General features: G+C 44.6%; 1 protein-coding gene across 1 annotated transcript; it reads left to right on the top strand.

The window, feature by feature from the left end:
• Positions 1–3,543: 3,543 nt before the first annotated feature.
• On the top strand, positions 3,544–12,521 carry Rfk (riboflavin kinase). The gene is made up of 4 exons (XM_036176302.1): positions 3,544–3,897; positions 4,887–5,038; positions 9,396–9,498; positions 10,539–12,521. Exons 1-4 carry the CDS (start codon positions 3,816–3,818, stop codon positions 10,667–10,669), a joined length of 468 nt encoding a protein of 155 aa, XP_036032195.1. The 5' UTR covers positions 3,544–3,815; the 3' UTR covers positions 10,670–12,521.
• Positions 12,522–15,876: the final 3,355 nt, after the last annotated feature.

Consider the following 15,876-nt stretch of genomic DNA (forward strand, 5'->3'; position numbering starts at 1 on the left):
ACATATACACAGATATAATGCATATACATAATTAAAAATGAATTCTTTAAAAAAATCACCTGAGCTAAGAGCAAGCTCTCCCTGACTTCCTATATATCAAGAATCAGGGCATAGATTTACAATGACAAAGGTACCCTCCTCCTCCTCACTCTACCAGGAAGTTAACCCCTGAAGATGCCCGTCCAGATATGGACCCGGAGGAAGCTCTGTGGACTGGCTTTACCAACAGGCTGTGGTGTCGTTTGTCTGCGTCCCCATGATTTCCCACCTTAGAGACCAGACACCCTTTCCTCGCTTGACTTGGGGCTGCATGCCTCCCATCTCAGCACCCGATGAGACAGAGGCAAGGACCTGGGGTCTGAGGAGCCTGGGCTGCAGAGTAAAAGCTTGTCTCAGAACAACAAGAAAGACAACAACAACAACAACAACAAGCCCTCCCAAGTCCTTCCCTTTGTCCCGGCATCTTCCTCCTAAACATTTATTGTTGTCTAGTAAAGATCGGCATCAGCTGGTGAGCTCAGTCACCTCTCTGGAAATGACTCCTTCCCTGGGATCCCCCTGGACGTGTAGGGTGTTTACATCAGTGAGCCTCTAGCACAGTGTTCACATTAATGTGTTCTCACTGAGTCAAGCTGCACTGCCCAAAGTAAATTTTGTAACTTTGAACCACAAAATATATTTCTATAATACAATAAAACATTTTGTGGGTTTTGGTACTAAGGCTTCTTGGAGGATTTTATGTCTGCTGTCAAAGGCAGAATTTTCTATGTCTGCTCTCAAAGGCTAGCCTGCATCATGAGATTCTTCCATTACAGCCTCCTATGTTCTAGGAGTACAGCCACATGCCACCACATCTGGACTAACTGCTGGACTTTCTAGAAAAAGTCTGTTCAGTTTTATAAGTTTCCAAGAGCCTTTGGAACTGACTACCCCATTTTGTATTGCCATCAGCAAAGAGTGAGAGAGAACCTTCCATTCACATCCCGGTAGTCAATGTTATCAGCAGGTTGGAGATTAGCTATTCCGATGGGTGTGTAGTGTTGTCTCCTTGTCTTTTTATTTGTTTATTTATTCTTGAGACAAGTTCTTGCCATGTAGCCTTGGCTACCCTGGAACTCTCTATGTAGATCAGGCTGGCCCCAAACCCTGAGTGCTGGGGGTAAAAGCATGTGCAGTCCAGCCTGGCCTGTTTTTTCTATTTTTAAAGTTGGTATGCTTATTTTTTTAACATGAAAATGTTCTTTAGATTAATTTGAAATTGTTCATTGATGGTATCTTTCCTTCATCTACTATCCTTCCCTTCACTACTTCCCAGTTAATTGTTACTGTGACCTTTCTTCCTGAAGAGACAAGTCAGCCAGAGGAAGGTCTCCTTCTCTGCAGGCAGAGGCCGGCTAGGTGCTGCAAGTCTAATTCAGAAGGGGAAACAGGAATATTTGGGATATTTTCATCTTTAAAAGCACTAAATCTGGGCTGGAGAGATGGATCAGTGGTTAAGAGCACTGACTACTCTTCCAGTTCCTGAGTTCAATTCCCAGCAACCACATGGTGGCTCACAACCATCTGTAATAGGATCTGGTGCCCTCTTCTGGCCTGCAGTCATACAGGCTGTATACATAATAAATAAATAAATCTTTGAGGGGAAAAAAAGCACTAAACTTGACAAACACATTCTCTCTCCCAGCTCTGGATTTGCATAAGAGATGGTAATCAAGGAGGCTCAGTCATGTATCTCTTGAACCAATTGCCTTGGAACCCTATTAATGAGTGTGAAAAATAATAAATCACATAGTCTACACATCTGAGTATCTGCAAGCATGCCCTTCCCCTGCCTCCATTTTGAAGTGACATTGATGGTTTCGGATTTGATTTTTACCTAAAGCATTGAACACACATAGAACCCTGAAGAGCAAATCCATTCTTGAGTAAAAGAGAGCCATGGCAGACTACCAAGATGCAATGGAAAGGATCATATTTTTTTTTCCCCAGACAGCATTTCTGTGTGTAACAGTCAGTCCTGGCTGTCCTGGATCTCACTTTGTAGACCAGGCTGGCCTCGAACTCTCTGAGATCCACCTGCCTCTGCCTTCCAAGTGCTGGGATTAAAGGCATGCACCACCACCACCCAGCATAATTTTCTCTTCCATACCTACATTAATGTACAGTAAGTCTCCATAGGAACACATGTCAATAGCAACTTGCAAATAGACCTTGCTGGATGTGGTGGCACATGCCATTACTTTCAGCATTTGGTGGGTAGAGGCAAGCAGACTTCTGTAGTTCAAGGCCAGTTTGGTCTAAATAACAAGTTGAGGTCAGTCAGGACTACACAGCCAAAACTTTGCCTCAAAAAGAAAAGGGGGTGGGGGGACGGGACAGGGAGGGTTGAGGGAATGGAGGACTTGACAATTTCCTCTTAGAAACTCTCCAACTTGCTTTCTTCATAAATTTCACTGAATGCTTTCTCCAACCATGATGTAATGATTAGATGAGATAGCATGATACATACTTAGCATTATATATTTTCTTTCTTTTTTTCTAACAAAGCAGGGTTTCTCTGCGTAGCCCTGGCTGTCCAGGAATTCTGTAGACCAGGCTAGCCTTGAGCTCAGAGATTCACCGGCCTCTGCCTCGAGTGTTGGGAATAAAGGCGTGGGCCACCACACCCTATTTTTACTTTTTAAAAATAAGCCAGGCGGTAGTGGCACATGCCTTTAATCCCAGCACTTGGGAGGTAATTTGTTCAGCAGTTTTCATACATCAGTTATTCAAGGCTGCAGGTTCCGCATTCAAATTCTGGATTATCTAGGGCTACAATAGTAAACTCAGAGCCAGTCTTTTAAACTTTTCTGAAGACTCCTATTAGACTGTTTACTGTGCCAGCTTCCCATGCGGCCTGGGGTGAGAGTTAGTTTCCTTAATTCCCTAGCATCTTGCAATGTGCTTTGATCTTTCCACAAATGCTTGTTTTAGGCTGGTCCTATGGTAGTGAGTTATCTCAACTGATGTTCACAATTATTTAAATACTTGTTTTGTGTTAGTATACCAGCGTCAGGAAACGAAACTTTACTGAAGTCATCTTTGTACCAATACAGAGAAAACACTCTTAACATCAGCTAAACATTCTCAGAGTTACATACAAGTAAGGGAAAAGAAAGCAGAGGCAAAGACTGGGCAGAATTTTATACAAATTTGTGGCAGAAAAATAGAACAACTGAAACTATTCCGTGAGCAATGCTTATCTCAGCATAGCTCAGCCTAAAAAAGCAAAAAAGGAGGTAATTAGAGGCTGGGCCACGGGCAAGGGCGGGGCCACAACAGCGTGGGCGGGGCCTCAACTTCAGGATCTGGACCCGGGCGATGTGGTGAAGGGTAGCGGCTGGGGCGGGGCCACGACCAGGTTGGGAGTGACGAAAGCGCTGGGCGGGGCCTTAACCACAGGGGCTGGACCAGGGACGAGAGGGGTCGTGGCCACAACGAAGCGGGGCGGGGCGGGGCGGGGCGAGGGTTCTGGGCGGGGCCGCAACGGCGGAGGCGGGGCTACTGCGGAGGCGCTACGGAAGCCGGGCAGGTTCGTCGCCTGGGCCGCAGACTTGTGCGTTCACTGCGGTTGTCGTAGTTCCGGCTGAGCGTTCGCCGAGTTCTGGCGGCTGGAGGCTGCTCTGCCGGCAGGCAACGGTAAGCGGTGGGTGTCCCGCTCCGCCAGCCCAGCTCCTGCGGGATCCCCGGCTGGCCCGGGTCCGGGTGCCGCACTCACGGCCGCTCCGCCGCAGACGCGGAGCGAGCAGCAGCCCGCATCCTCCGAGGTCGGCGTCATGAGGAGCCTGCCGTTCTTCTGCCGCGGTCAGGTGGTGCGCGGCTTCGGCCGCGGCTCCAAGCAGCTGGGCATCCCCACAGGTGAGCGCGTCGCGGGGCCGTGGAGCTCCGGGCGGTGGGGCAGGGGTTCGGGTGGCCACTCCTGCCACTAACGCGGAGCGTTCAGAGCCCGGTCCGGGAAGGTACTGCAGGCTGGACTGGCCGAACTCTCAAGCCGTTGAAAGTTCTATTCTTTTCAGATGTTACTGTGTAGTGATCAGTGACAACACGGGTAGTTCTACGAGAGCCAACGTTTATTTGGTCTGACTACGTCAGTTTTAGTAGTCAAGAGATGACTGCCCATCCTTAAATGATGATACCTGGGCGGCTTCTTGACCCATTGAGTCAATCTTTGAATTTGAGGTTTGGGTTTGTGTATTTTGAAGATAAGAATCTTTTCAAGTGACTCAGCCTGCTTAGCGTTACTAGGTAAGAGCGCGGCGCGGGGGGTGGGGGGGGGCTTTCTGTTTGTTTTAATTCTAACAGACCTGGGTTTCCCAGGCTGCCGCCTACTTCATGAGCTCAGGAGAGTTCTCATAGCCTCCTGAGTGGGACTAGAGATATGGGTAATCTCTGATGAACCTCCCCGTTTATTTTACCTCTTTCTTTCCACTTGGACATTTTCATGTAGGTTTGTTTGGTGTTTTTTGGTTTTTCAAGACAGGGTTTCTTTGTGTAGTTTAGGTGCCTGTCCTGGATCTCACTCTGTAGGCCAGGCTGGCTTTGAATTCACAGAGATCCGCCTGGCTCTGCCTCCTGAGTGCTGGGATTAAAGGCGTGCACCACGCCTGGCTCGTGGTGTTTTTGTTTTGTTTTGTTTTTGAGGTAGTCATACACTTGCTTTGTGTCTTATTCCTAACCTATGCGTCTAAAGAGAAAAAAATCCAAGCCAGAATATGGAGGGTTGGATTGGGAGTCTTAGAAAAGATCCTGGAAGTCAGAGTGTAAAGATTCAGACTAACCTTTTAATGTGATTTCAGTCAATATTTAATACGAAAATTGTAACTGAGTATCTATTTACTTCTGTTTAGCCAATTTTCCTGAACAAGTAGTAGACAATCTTCCAGCTGATGTGTCCACTGGCATTTATTATGGTTGGGCCAGTGTCGGGAGTGGAGATGTCCACAAAATGGTGGTGAGCATAGGATGGAACCCGTACTACAAGAATGTGAAAAAGTCCATGGTAAGAGTCACGTTTTATGGGTTGGGGATTTAGCTCAGTGGTAGAGCCCTTGCCTAGCAAGCGCAAGGCCCTGGGTTTGATCCTTAGCTCTGGAAAAAAAAAAAAAAAGTCACATTTTGCTCTGTTAAGTGCACACAGAACTCCCCAGCATACTTGAAAGGGTTTAGAGTAAAATATCAGACGTGGTGATACTTTACCCCTCTGGCTGAGACTGAGCGGTCATAAGTTCAAGAATGCCTGGGTGACTGGGTGTGGTGTCACACACCTTTAATCCCAGCACTTGGGAGGTGGAGAGAGGTGGATCTCTGAGTTCAAGGTGGACTGGTCTATATAGTGAATTCCAGGGGAGCAAAGACTGCTAGAGACCCTGTCTCAAAACAGCAACAAACCCGAAAGACTAGCCTGGGCTGTGTGCTGTCTTATACTTCCACTTCACTCCTACTGCACCCCAAGCATTTTACTTTTAATCCTGTGTCTGTGTGGATATGCACGTGTGCTCAGGTTCCCATGGAGGCCAGAAAAGGAAGTGGATCCATGCAGCTGGCCAACACTGGTGCTGGGAACCAAACTCAGGTCCTTACATGCTCTTAACTGCTGAGCTGTGTGTGACCCCATGCCTCCATTAAAAATTTAAAGTAACTGCTGCAGCCACACTATTGGACATTCCTATAATCCTAAAACTTAGACACTGATGCAGGAGGATAACAGATATAGCCTGGATTGTATTGTGAGACCCTACCCCAAAAAAGAGTAATTTCTGGTAAGAAAGAATTTCCATTGTAATGCTCTTTGTTTTCAGTATGTTCTATAAGTGGGCATTTCCGTTTCCCTCAGTATTACCTGTTTCATTAAAAGGCCATTTTCTTTTTGAAACAGGAAAACTAGTCTTCCTGCTTTAGCCTTCCCAGTGCTGGATGACAGATGTGGGCTACCAGGCACTGAAGCAGTGTTTTTGTAATTGTTCATGAATTTATATTTACCAGAAATAAAAATGAAGTATACTTGTTTTTGAGACAGGGTCTCTGCAGTGTAACCCTACCTGGCCTGGAACTCAGAGATTCATCCAACAGCCTCTGCCTCTCCAGTGCTGGGATTAAGGCATGTGCAATCACGCCCAGCTGTTTTGTTAATGACAGGGTCTTCCTATGTAGCCCAGATTGGTCTGGAACTCACCAGATAGCCCAGGACCCCAAAATACTCATGCCTCGGCCTTCTAAGTTTTAAGATTACAGGTATGGGCCATAAAACAGGCTTAAAAGTGAGGTTCTTTAAAAAGCAATTTATAAAATTGGTCTTTGCCACAGTATTTTACTCAGAGTTTACTTACTTGATAGCCTTTAGACAATTGCTTACTGAGTGTTTCAATGTCATTCCTGTTCTCTCTCTCTATCAAAAACTCTCAACGTCGCTGGGAATCATATCCAGGGCCATAACATACTGGGCCAATGTTCTGCTTAGCTACCCTCCTAGCCCCTCTCTCTAAACTCACCTTGAGGGTATAGTCCTTTTCTTTCTTTTCCCCATAGCTTACATACTCGTTGGATTTAGGTTAATCGTTTGTAGATCAAATGGAAAAACAGTTAGTAGGAGAATTTTATTTTGAGGCTGTTTTGCTGTGTAACCCTGGCTGACCTTGAACTCACAAGCCATCCTCTGTCTCTGACTTCTGAGTGTCAGGGTGCTAGGCCTGTGCCAGCACGCTGAATTTTTAACTTGGGGGAGTAATAAGAGAGAAGTGTGTCACAGAGAATCACGGAGCCAAGTGCTGATGTAATAGATCAGCGGTTCTCAATCTTGCAATACTGCAACCTTTTGCTATGCTGTTGTGACCCCCAACCATAAAACTGTTGTCGTTGCTACTTTGTAGCTGTCATTTCTCTACTCTTATGAATTGTAATGTAAATAATTTTGGAAATAGGGTTGCCAAGGGAGTTTTGACCTACAGGTTGAGAACTCCTTTGTAGACAGTAATGACCTTGAGCTCCCTATGGGTTTGGGCTGTGCTGATTAGTGGGGTGAAAAATTGGGCTGTGCTGATTATTTAGTGGGGTGAAAATTGTTGGGGAGATAAGAATTGATAAGAGAACACACACATGCTTTTCTTTTGTGAGGAGTGGAAGGAACAGGGAGGAGAGGCTGTTGGCATTTCCATAAAGCATTATCAAGTCATTTCTGGACTGCCTAGAATTCTGATAGGAAAAACTCAGTTACCCACTCTCCAGAAGCTCATGCAGATCAGGACAGGCTGTTTATTTTTAATATTGTTATTTGCCGGTAACAGCCATCCATGGAAGTCTTTTGCCCTAAAAAAAAAATAAAAAAAAAAAAGTGTTGTCCTATTAATTTTAGTATAGCCCAGGTCATCATTTTCTTTTCTAGATAGTGTTTTTAATAATCTAATTGGGGATCAAACTCAGGTCTTCTAGATTGGTGCCAACCACCTTTACCCTCTAAGCCATTACAACATTTGCCCCACCTGTTCTGAGAAAGGCTCTCTGTAGCTTAGTGTGTTCTGACTCAGTAATGTGGCCTCAGCGCCAGAGTGCTGGAATTAACAGGAACCGTTGCCTGTCCTTGAGCCCTTACCATGATGTCTGAATTTCCATAGCATTGGCCTATCTACTACTCTCTTCCCCTACTGAGCCTGAGACCCTGCCATGTCTAACAAGTTCGTGTCTAACAAGTCCTCACCACTGAGCTGTATCCCACGTCCCCTTCCCCCCTTTTGTTTTATTTGGGATGGCTTTGCTAAGTTGCTCATGTTGGCCTTGCATTTGCTCTGTAGCCCAGGCAGGCAAGATCCTCATGTCACAGCCTCCCCAGGAAGCTGGAATTACAGGCAGGCCTGCACCACTTGTTTCTCCAGCTCTGTTTCCAAGGTTTTCTCCAATGCTTTTGGTGTTACCATATCAACTGTTAGAATAACTCATTAGTTTTTTTTTGTTGCTCTTAGTTTATTTAAGAGTCTTTTTCAAATGTGGATATAAAAGAGAATGTGTACCAAGTACTTCTCTAAATTGCAAAGATGAGGAAGAACAGTGCAGTAGCTGAGGTAGGTTCCTCTGTTATCTCAGGCTCTGAGCAGCCTGGAGGCACAGGCTTGCAATCTCAGTCCCCAGGAGGCAGAACCCAGAGGAGCTCACAGCTACCCTGGGCTGCAGCCAAGACTGCCTGGAAAGAGAGAGCAGCATGGTAGTGGAGTGCTTAGCCAGTGATGAAAGTTTGCGGGTTTGATTCCCAACAGGGGAAGGGAAAAGAGGACCATGCCTGGAGAAAAAGAGGGTGAGCTGCAGGTTTTTTATCTTTAAAACTGGGTTTTCTCTGGGTGAAGGTGGAGCATGCCTTTAATCCCAGAGGCAGGTCTGTGAGTTTGAGGCCAGCCTGGTGTAGTATGAATCTTAAATGGTCTTATTAATAAAATCAAGCCTGGAGCCAGGTATTGGGGTGAATGCTGGAAGATCAGAGAAACAGAACAAGCCACAGCTACCTCACCTTGCCAGTTCCTCAGCTGATCCTGTTTCCTCAGACTGGAAGCCTCTGAGTCCTCATCCAGAATGGATCTCAGCTGAACTGCTGCTCAAAAGCCTAAAAGCTTAACCAGCCAAATGCTGCTAGTTCCTGGTCCTCACGCCTTATATATCTTAATCTTTCTGCCACCATTCCCTGGGATTAAAGGCTCACTTCTTGGGATTAAAGGCATGAGTTACCATGCCTGGCTGTTTCCAATGTGGCCTTGAACTCACAGAGATCCAGAGGGATTTCTGCCTCTGGAATGCTAGGATTAAAGGTGTGTGCTACCACTGTGTATCCTCTATGTTTAATATTGTGGCCGTCCTGTTCTCTGACCCCAGATAAGATTATTAGCGTGCACAATATTTTGGGGAACACAATACCACCACAGCCTGGACTACAGAGTAAGTTCGAGGCCAGCCAGAGCTGTAACATAGAGAAACTATGTCTTGAAAAAACAATGAAAATTTATTTACTTATTGGTTTTTTTGGGTTTTTTTTTTTGAGACAGGGTTTTATCTATTTATTTATTTATTTTGAGCTGACCACTGAGATAAATCCCCAACCCTAAGTTCATTTATTTTATTTTATGCATGTAAATGTTTTGCCTGCATGTATATAAGTGCACTGTGTACATGCCTGGTGTCACAGGAGGCCAGAAGAGGAAGTTGGATCTCCTAGAAATTGAGTTACATACAGTTATGAGCCGTCCTCTGGATCCTAGGAGTCAACCCTGGATCCTCTGGAAGAGGAGCTCCTTCTTTTAACTGGTTGTTGAACCATCTCTATACAGCGCCACTCCCACCCCACACACCATGGTAATCTTTTCCACACTTTTTGTTTGTAGGAAACCCACATCATACATACCTTCAAGGAGGACTTCTATGGAGAAATTCTCAATGTGGCCATTGTTGGCTACCTCAGACCAGAAAAAAACTTTGATTCTTTAGGTAAGAATTTATAATCATCTTCACTACTATTATGGCTGCTACTATGTGGTCATGATGACAGGACATATATTTGAGCATTTAATGTATGTTATGCACTATTATAAGTATCATATGTAAGTTAATCCCTTTGTCACCCACAGTAGCCATATGATGTATTGCTATGTCTATCTCACTGATAAGGAAATTGATACACAGAGATTAGGTAGTTTGCCTTGGTCTGTTTTCTGTTGGTCTGACTGAGTACCAGCTGTTTATTTGGTGCACAGTTCTGGAAGCTGGAGTCAGGAGTGGTCCAGGCATGTGGGCAGTACCTGGTGAGGGCCTTCTTACTGCCTCAGTGGTGGGCATTGCAGAGTGGGACAGGAGAGGGCTAAGAAGAGCTGCCCTTCTATCACAGCCACTGCCTGGGTACTCATAAGTCCATTCAGCCCCCGAGGCCCAGTCACTTTCCAGTGTTTCCACTTCCAAATACTTTCAGCCTTGGGGACTGTTCAGTACATGAATTCCAGGGCACACCCGAGTCATAGCAGTTAGCTAGCCAATGATGGCACCTGGCATCTGAGCCTGCAAGACTGGCCGGGCAGGAGGTGCTGGAAGTGTAAGAAAGAGTAATTATGGGGGTGGAGAGATGGGTCAGGGGTTAAGAATACTTCCAGAGGACCAACACCCACATGGCAGCTCCCAACTGTCTGTAGTAACTCCAAGATTTGACGCCCTCACACAGATATACATGCAGGCAAAACACCAATACACATTTAAAAAAAACCAATAAATTAAAAAAAACAAAACCAGTAATGAGGAGATTTTCTTCCAATGTCATCAAGTACCTGTTGGTATAGAGAGAATCTAAAGCCCTGTGATATGAAGTTTCTTTCCAAGAGAACACTTTGTGTTGCACTGACTCCCTGGAGAAAGACGGCACTGCTGTTGGTTGAGCCCTGTCACTTGCCAGGGCTGTGGGGAAGGGTGGCTAGCCTGTGTTTGGGGGAAGGCTGAGCGAGTAGTAACAGTCTTACCAGCAGGTTTTCTTCTGTCTCCAGAGTCACTCATTTCAGCGATTCAAGGTGACATTGAAGAAGCTAAAAACCAACTGGATTTACCAGAACATTTGAAACTCAAAGATGACAATTTCTTCAAAGTTTCTAAAGGCAAAATTCTGAATGGCCACTGATGAAAAGAACCTTATCTGTCCATGTACTGTGGTGTCTCTAGCTTGTGATACAGTCTCACCGTCGTCATATTTTCAATTGAACCTTTGTGTGTAGCTACCAAGTGTTCTTCAGCGGTTAGCTCCATCATGTTATGTTGTACTAAAAGATTCATTCAGAAATCAAGACTTTAAATGTAGTATGTTGATTCCAATGTAGCACTAGAAAGCTAGTGTCTTGTAGTGGAAATAAAGTCTGAGTGTCACTGGGGAGTGAAGGCTGGCTGCGGTTCTCGTGGTTCTCAAACCATGTGTGCTGGCGCTGCTGAATGGGCTGCTTGTCCCAAGAAATGCAGCACAGGACTTACCTGGGGAGGACAGTCTACAGTGTATTTTTATTATTTGTGTATTAATATATTTTTACAGACCTACAGACTTGTGAGCCTCGAGTCACTTCATTTTAGTGTCCCAGTGTCTGTGTAGAGCTACTTCAGCTTGAAGTGGCCTGGTTGTCCCAGGGCGTTCGCTTTTCTGCACATGCTGAAGACTGCACAGGACCTTATTGGCAGGAACAACCCTGAATTAGACTCCAGCCCCTTTTCTTTTTAAGTCACACAGTGTCTTGCTTTTCTGTTTTTAAAATGCCTTTTTAAAGAGTAGATGTCCTTGCTCTTTAAGGGTTTTTTTTTTTTTTCCTTTTACTTTGGTTCATTTTTCCCCCTATAAGTGATTGATATTATTCGCATTTGGAATATCCTACAGCCCTGTGCTTCAGAGATTGCATGTGTGTGTACACCATTCCATTCATTACCGTGTGACTGGTGGTCAGGTGCATATACACATTGCATTTTTAGGAGAAAACTCAACTTCATTTATAGGCTTCCTTGGGATTGAAATGAACACAACTATATATATATTTTCTCTCCTTTTGAGACAGGCTTCCATTATGTAGCTCTGGCTGGCTTCAGACGAGTCCTAGAGATCCACCTCTCTTTGCACTGGGATTAAAGGAATGCACCACCAAGCTTGGTTGTAACAGTTTTCTAAAAGAACACAAAATATTTGTCTTCTCCTTAGGGTAACTAATAAATTAAATGATGATGTAGAAGTATTTTTTGCGAAGTGTGGTCCTATGTTTTCAAAGTAAATTATGTCTATGTAGCTCTGTATGAACAGCTACTTAAGTATAATTTAATGCTCACCTAGAGTCCTTGTAGTTTCAGAAATGGAGAAGGTTTAGTTAAATATCTTCTTATCTCCCAGTTTCCCTTACTTACTTGTGGTGGCTGGAGTTATTTAAAGTTGGATTACAGATCACTTTGTGCCCATCAGCACATTGAATCACTGTTTGCTATATGGCAACAGATTTGCTGATGGGGGGGGGGTACACATAAAGTATGAAGGCAATCACCACACACATGATGCATGCATGTGGGTTGTGGTGAGAGATGGAACTCACTCAGCCTTAGGAATACCAGGCAAGTGCTCTACCACTGAGCTACATCCCTAGCCTTGAAAATAGAATTTTTGATATCGGAAATTCTATACTTAAAAGAAGCCTTAATTATCAGTGCATTTATGAAGCAAAGTGAAAAACAAACATGGAAAGTACAAGAGTACAGTTGTGTTTTTTTAGTAATACTAGCTCGCTGTTATGTTTCATGAAGTGTGTGAAAGTTCATTGCTAATGTCATCTCCCATTTTGTTGAACAGTCGTTGCTTTGGAACTATACAGTGTGTGGTTTAGAGGTTAGTTAATTCTCTGAACTTCTGTATTGATGTATCATAAGAAATTATAGTACCATTTTGATTAGTCTGAATGTTTTTAGGCCTTGGAATAAATTTTGACTATGTGTTACTCTTTTCCTCTTCCTCATCAGTTCAGTCTCACCTGTTTTCAAATGTACTGGCTGGTTGTTACTTTAAGGTGTGTTTACGCTCCTGAGTAGATCAAGTGGTGGTGCCTGCATGACTGAGAGCCTGGTCTTCAAGGAGCCCCTCTCAGTCGTCCCCCCAACCCCCCTTTTTGAGACAATCCCTAACTGGCCTTGAATGTACAGAGATCCACCTGACTCTACTTTCTGAGTGCTGGGATTAAAAGTGTACATCCAACCTGGCCAAGCTCCCCTCCCCTTTAGTGCCTGTAGCATTAGGAGTTAAAAGAAGCAGGAAAGTTTAAATCTGACTCCCTTCTGTAATCCTCAGACAGTTCTGTAACATGGCCTGTGCCACCAACCAATGGGAGGCATTCTTGCCTGTTTGATACATACAAATCCATTTCAGCACTCAACTCTTCTGGGATGGCTTACCAGTTTGTTGAAGCAGGAATCTTAAAAGTTCTTATTAATACAATCAAATCTGAGGCCAGTTGTCGGGGTGAATGCTGGAAGATCAGAGAAGAACAAGCCACAGCTTCCTCACCTCACCAGTTCCTCAGCTGGTCTTGTTTCCTCAGACTGGAAGCTTCTGTGTCCTCATCCCAATGGCTCTCACCTGAACTGCTGCTCCAAAGCCTAAAAGCCTAACTAGCCAAAATGCTGCTAGTTTCTGGTCTTCACGCCTTATATATCTTTCTCTTTCTGCCATCACTCCCTGGGATTAAAGTCGTGAGTCGCATGCTGACTCTATCCTTGAACACACAGAGATCCACCTGGCTCTGCCTCCCAAGTGCTGGGATTAAAGGCGTGCACCACCACGGCCCAACTTCTGCTATGGCTTGCTCTGACCCATTTTCTAGCCACCATTTTTGGTTCTGTATCTAGTGGCTGTCTGTTCTCTGACCCCAGATAAATTTATTAGGGTGCACAATATTGTGGGGAACACAATACCACCACAGTTTGTCACTTATGTGACAGGGATGTGGAAGGACCAGTAGCTTGCAAGTTAAGAGGACAGTTTTGCTTTCCTGATGAGATTTCGGTCGTTTTCTTATTACCCCTTTACTTGGAGCAGATGGGAAACCAATGGAGGAGAGGCGGTTTCACCTTTAGAGACGGAGCTATGACACAGATCAGTGCTGCCAAAGGAGATGCCATCATAAGGACGAGTCAGAAACATGGAGAACAAGTTTTCCATAGATGGCAAGTAGTCTTAGAATTTGAAATGACTAATGAGTATAGAGAAATAAGAACGGTAGCATAGCCACGCTCTATAAAACTTAGGGAAAGTCAGGTATGGTAGTGTGTTCCTGGAGCTTCAGCACTGGGGAGGCTGAAACAAGCTCACTTCAGCCCAGAAGTCTGAGGAGACCAGCCTGATGAGCATAGCAGCACCCTCATCTTAGATAGGGAAGTGGGGTGGGTGAGTAGTGTATAGTGCAGTGGTAGGGGCTGTACTCCACAGTGTGAGGCCCTGGCTTCAATCCCAGCACCAAATTCACTACAATAACAAAGTTAATTGTGTACTTGGAGAGTGTTTGGGAAACAGGATGAACTTTTGAGTTGGCTTTTTGTTCTTTGTTTTGCTTTTGTTTTTGTTACAGAATTTTACTGTGTATAGTCCAGGCGCACTTGAAATTCACTGAGGTCATTCTACCTCAGCCTCCCAAGTGCTGGGATTGTGTGTGCTCTACTACAGTAGTAAATATGCTGTTGTGCTACAGGTCAAACCCCAGGTCATATGCATGCTTGACAAGCAGTCCACCAATTGAGCTGCATCCCCAGTCTCTTAAACCCTTAATCACACTAATTATTTGTTAACATTTAACATATTTTAGGATGAGTTCTAATTTGAGATGGGGTTTCCCTGTGTAGCTCTTGCTGACCTTGAACTCTCAGAGGCCCACATGCCTTTTCCTTCCCAAGTGCTAGGATTAAAATTATATGCCACTGTACCTGGCTTAGGTTGGTTGATTTGTTTCCTATTTATTTTGTGTACATCTGTTTGTGTGCACATGTGTATGTTGTGGGTGAGCAGGCATGTGTACCACAGTGGGAATGTGAGGGTCAGAGGGCAACTATATGAGTTCATTCTGTTCCACTAATCGGGTCCTAGGATTGAATTCAGATCGTCAAGCTTGGCAGCAGATGCTTTTATACACTTGGCAGTTTTGGCCTGGATTATAACTTTTAGAGACAGGGTCTTGGTTTATTGTTCAGACTGGCCTTGAGCTTAAAATCCTGCCTAAAAACTCCCAAATGCTGGGATTACAAGTTTGTGCTTCTGTGGCTGAAACATGGACATTTGTACCTGGTTTTTATCAGTCAACTTGCTTCTTCCCCTGGAGGTTCACATTCTCCAGTTTCATACCAATGGTTTCATTTTCTTTATTTTTGTTTTATGTGTACGAGTGTTTGCCTGCATGTACTTCTATGTACCACATGTGTGCAGTGCCCAAGGAGGCCAGAAGAGGGTGTCATCTGTCCTGGGAGTAGTGTTACAGGTAGTTTTTGAGCCTCCGTGTGGTTGCTGGGGTTTGAACCCAGGTCCTTTGGAAGAACAACCAATACTCTTAACTGTTGAACCATCTCCCTATAATTTCATTTTTCACACAGTGTATTCAACAGCTACATCCAGTGTTTTGGGGATGTAAAGATTGGAAGTCACTTTAGGACATGAAGTGTGGGTTCTGTCCAGAGCAAGGTACACCAATTTCTACTTACTCAAGGGAATTTCAGGTGAGGACAAAGGTCTTTTTAGACTGTTTTGAGTTTTCTATGATTTTCTGGGGCTGAACAGGAAGTCATTTTGCTTACAGGTTTGAAGGCATTTCACAGTAAAGGCTGCCCAGTCTTTGTGTCAGATGAAGGGTGTGTGTGTATGTGTGTGTGTGTGTGTGTGTGTGTGTGTGTGTGTGTGTGTGTGTTGGCAGTGTTGGTATTTCTGATGGCCAAAGACTTGAGACTTAAAAGGGATGGTCTTCTCTAGATTATCTATCTACAGGGAACCTATTTTGTTAGAAGCCACAGTGACTTCAGTGAGCAGACACTTCACAGAGTTATGGAGCAACTATTGCCTATGGCACTCTATGAAGGTGGGAGGGTGTTATGAAGGGGAATGAGGTGAGTCTCTGACCTTGAGGATCATGTGTTCTTCCAGAGAAATTCCAATTTATTTTACTTTATCTCCATCACACCCTGTGGTCCCTCACATGCATTAGGGTTGTTGGGAGATAATGTGTTGACTGCATGTCTGTGGAAGGAATCAGGAACTCTATCTCTGCCCCATGCAGCCAGTAAGGAAATACCATGCCCATTCTTTCCAATACAATTGAGATGTAGAGGACAGGATAA

This window comes from Onychomys torridus, chromosome 1 (assembly GCF_903995425.1).
Source record: "Onychomys torridus chromosome 1, mOncTor1.1, whole genome shotgun sequence".
NCBI lineage: Eukaryota > Metazoa > Chordata > Mammalia > Rodentia > Cricetidae > Onychomys > Onychomys torridus.

Bases quoted from the DNA above. Each gene is read 5' to 3' on its own strand.
- Rfk (XM_036176302.1), top strand. From the start codon at position 3,816: ATGAGGAGCCTGCCGTTCTTCTGCCGCGGTCAGGTGGTGCGCGGCTTC. The intron at 3,898-4,886 runs GTGAGCGCGTCG...ACTTCTGTTTAG, and splicing joins GCAGCTGGGCATCCCCACAG to CCAATTTTCCTGAACAAGTA. The intron at 9,499-10,538 runs GTAAGAATTTAT...TTCTGTCTCCAG, and splicing joins AAAAAACTTTGATTCTTTAG to AGTCACTCATTTCAGCGATT.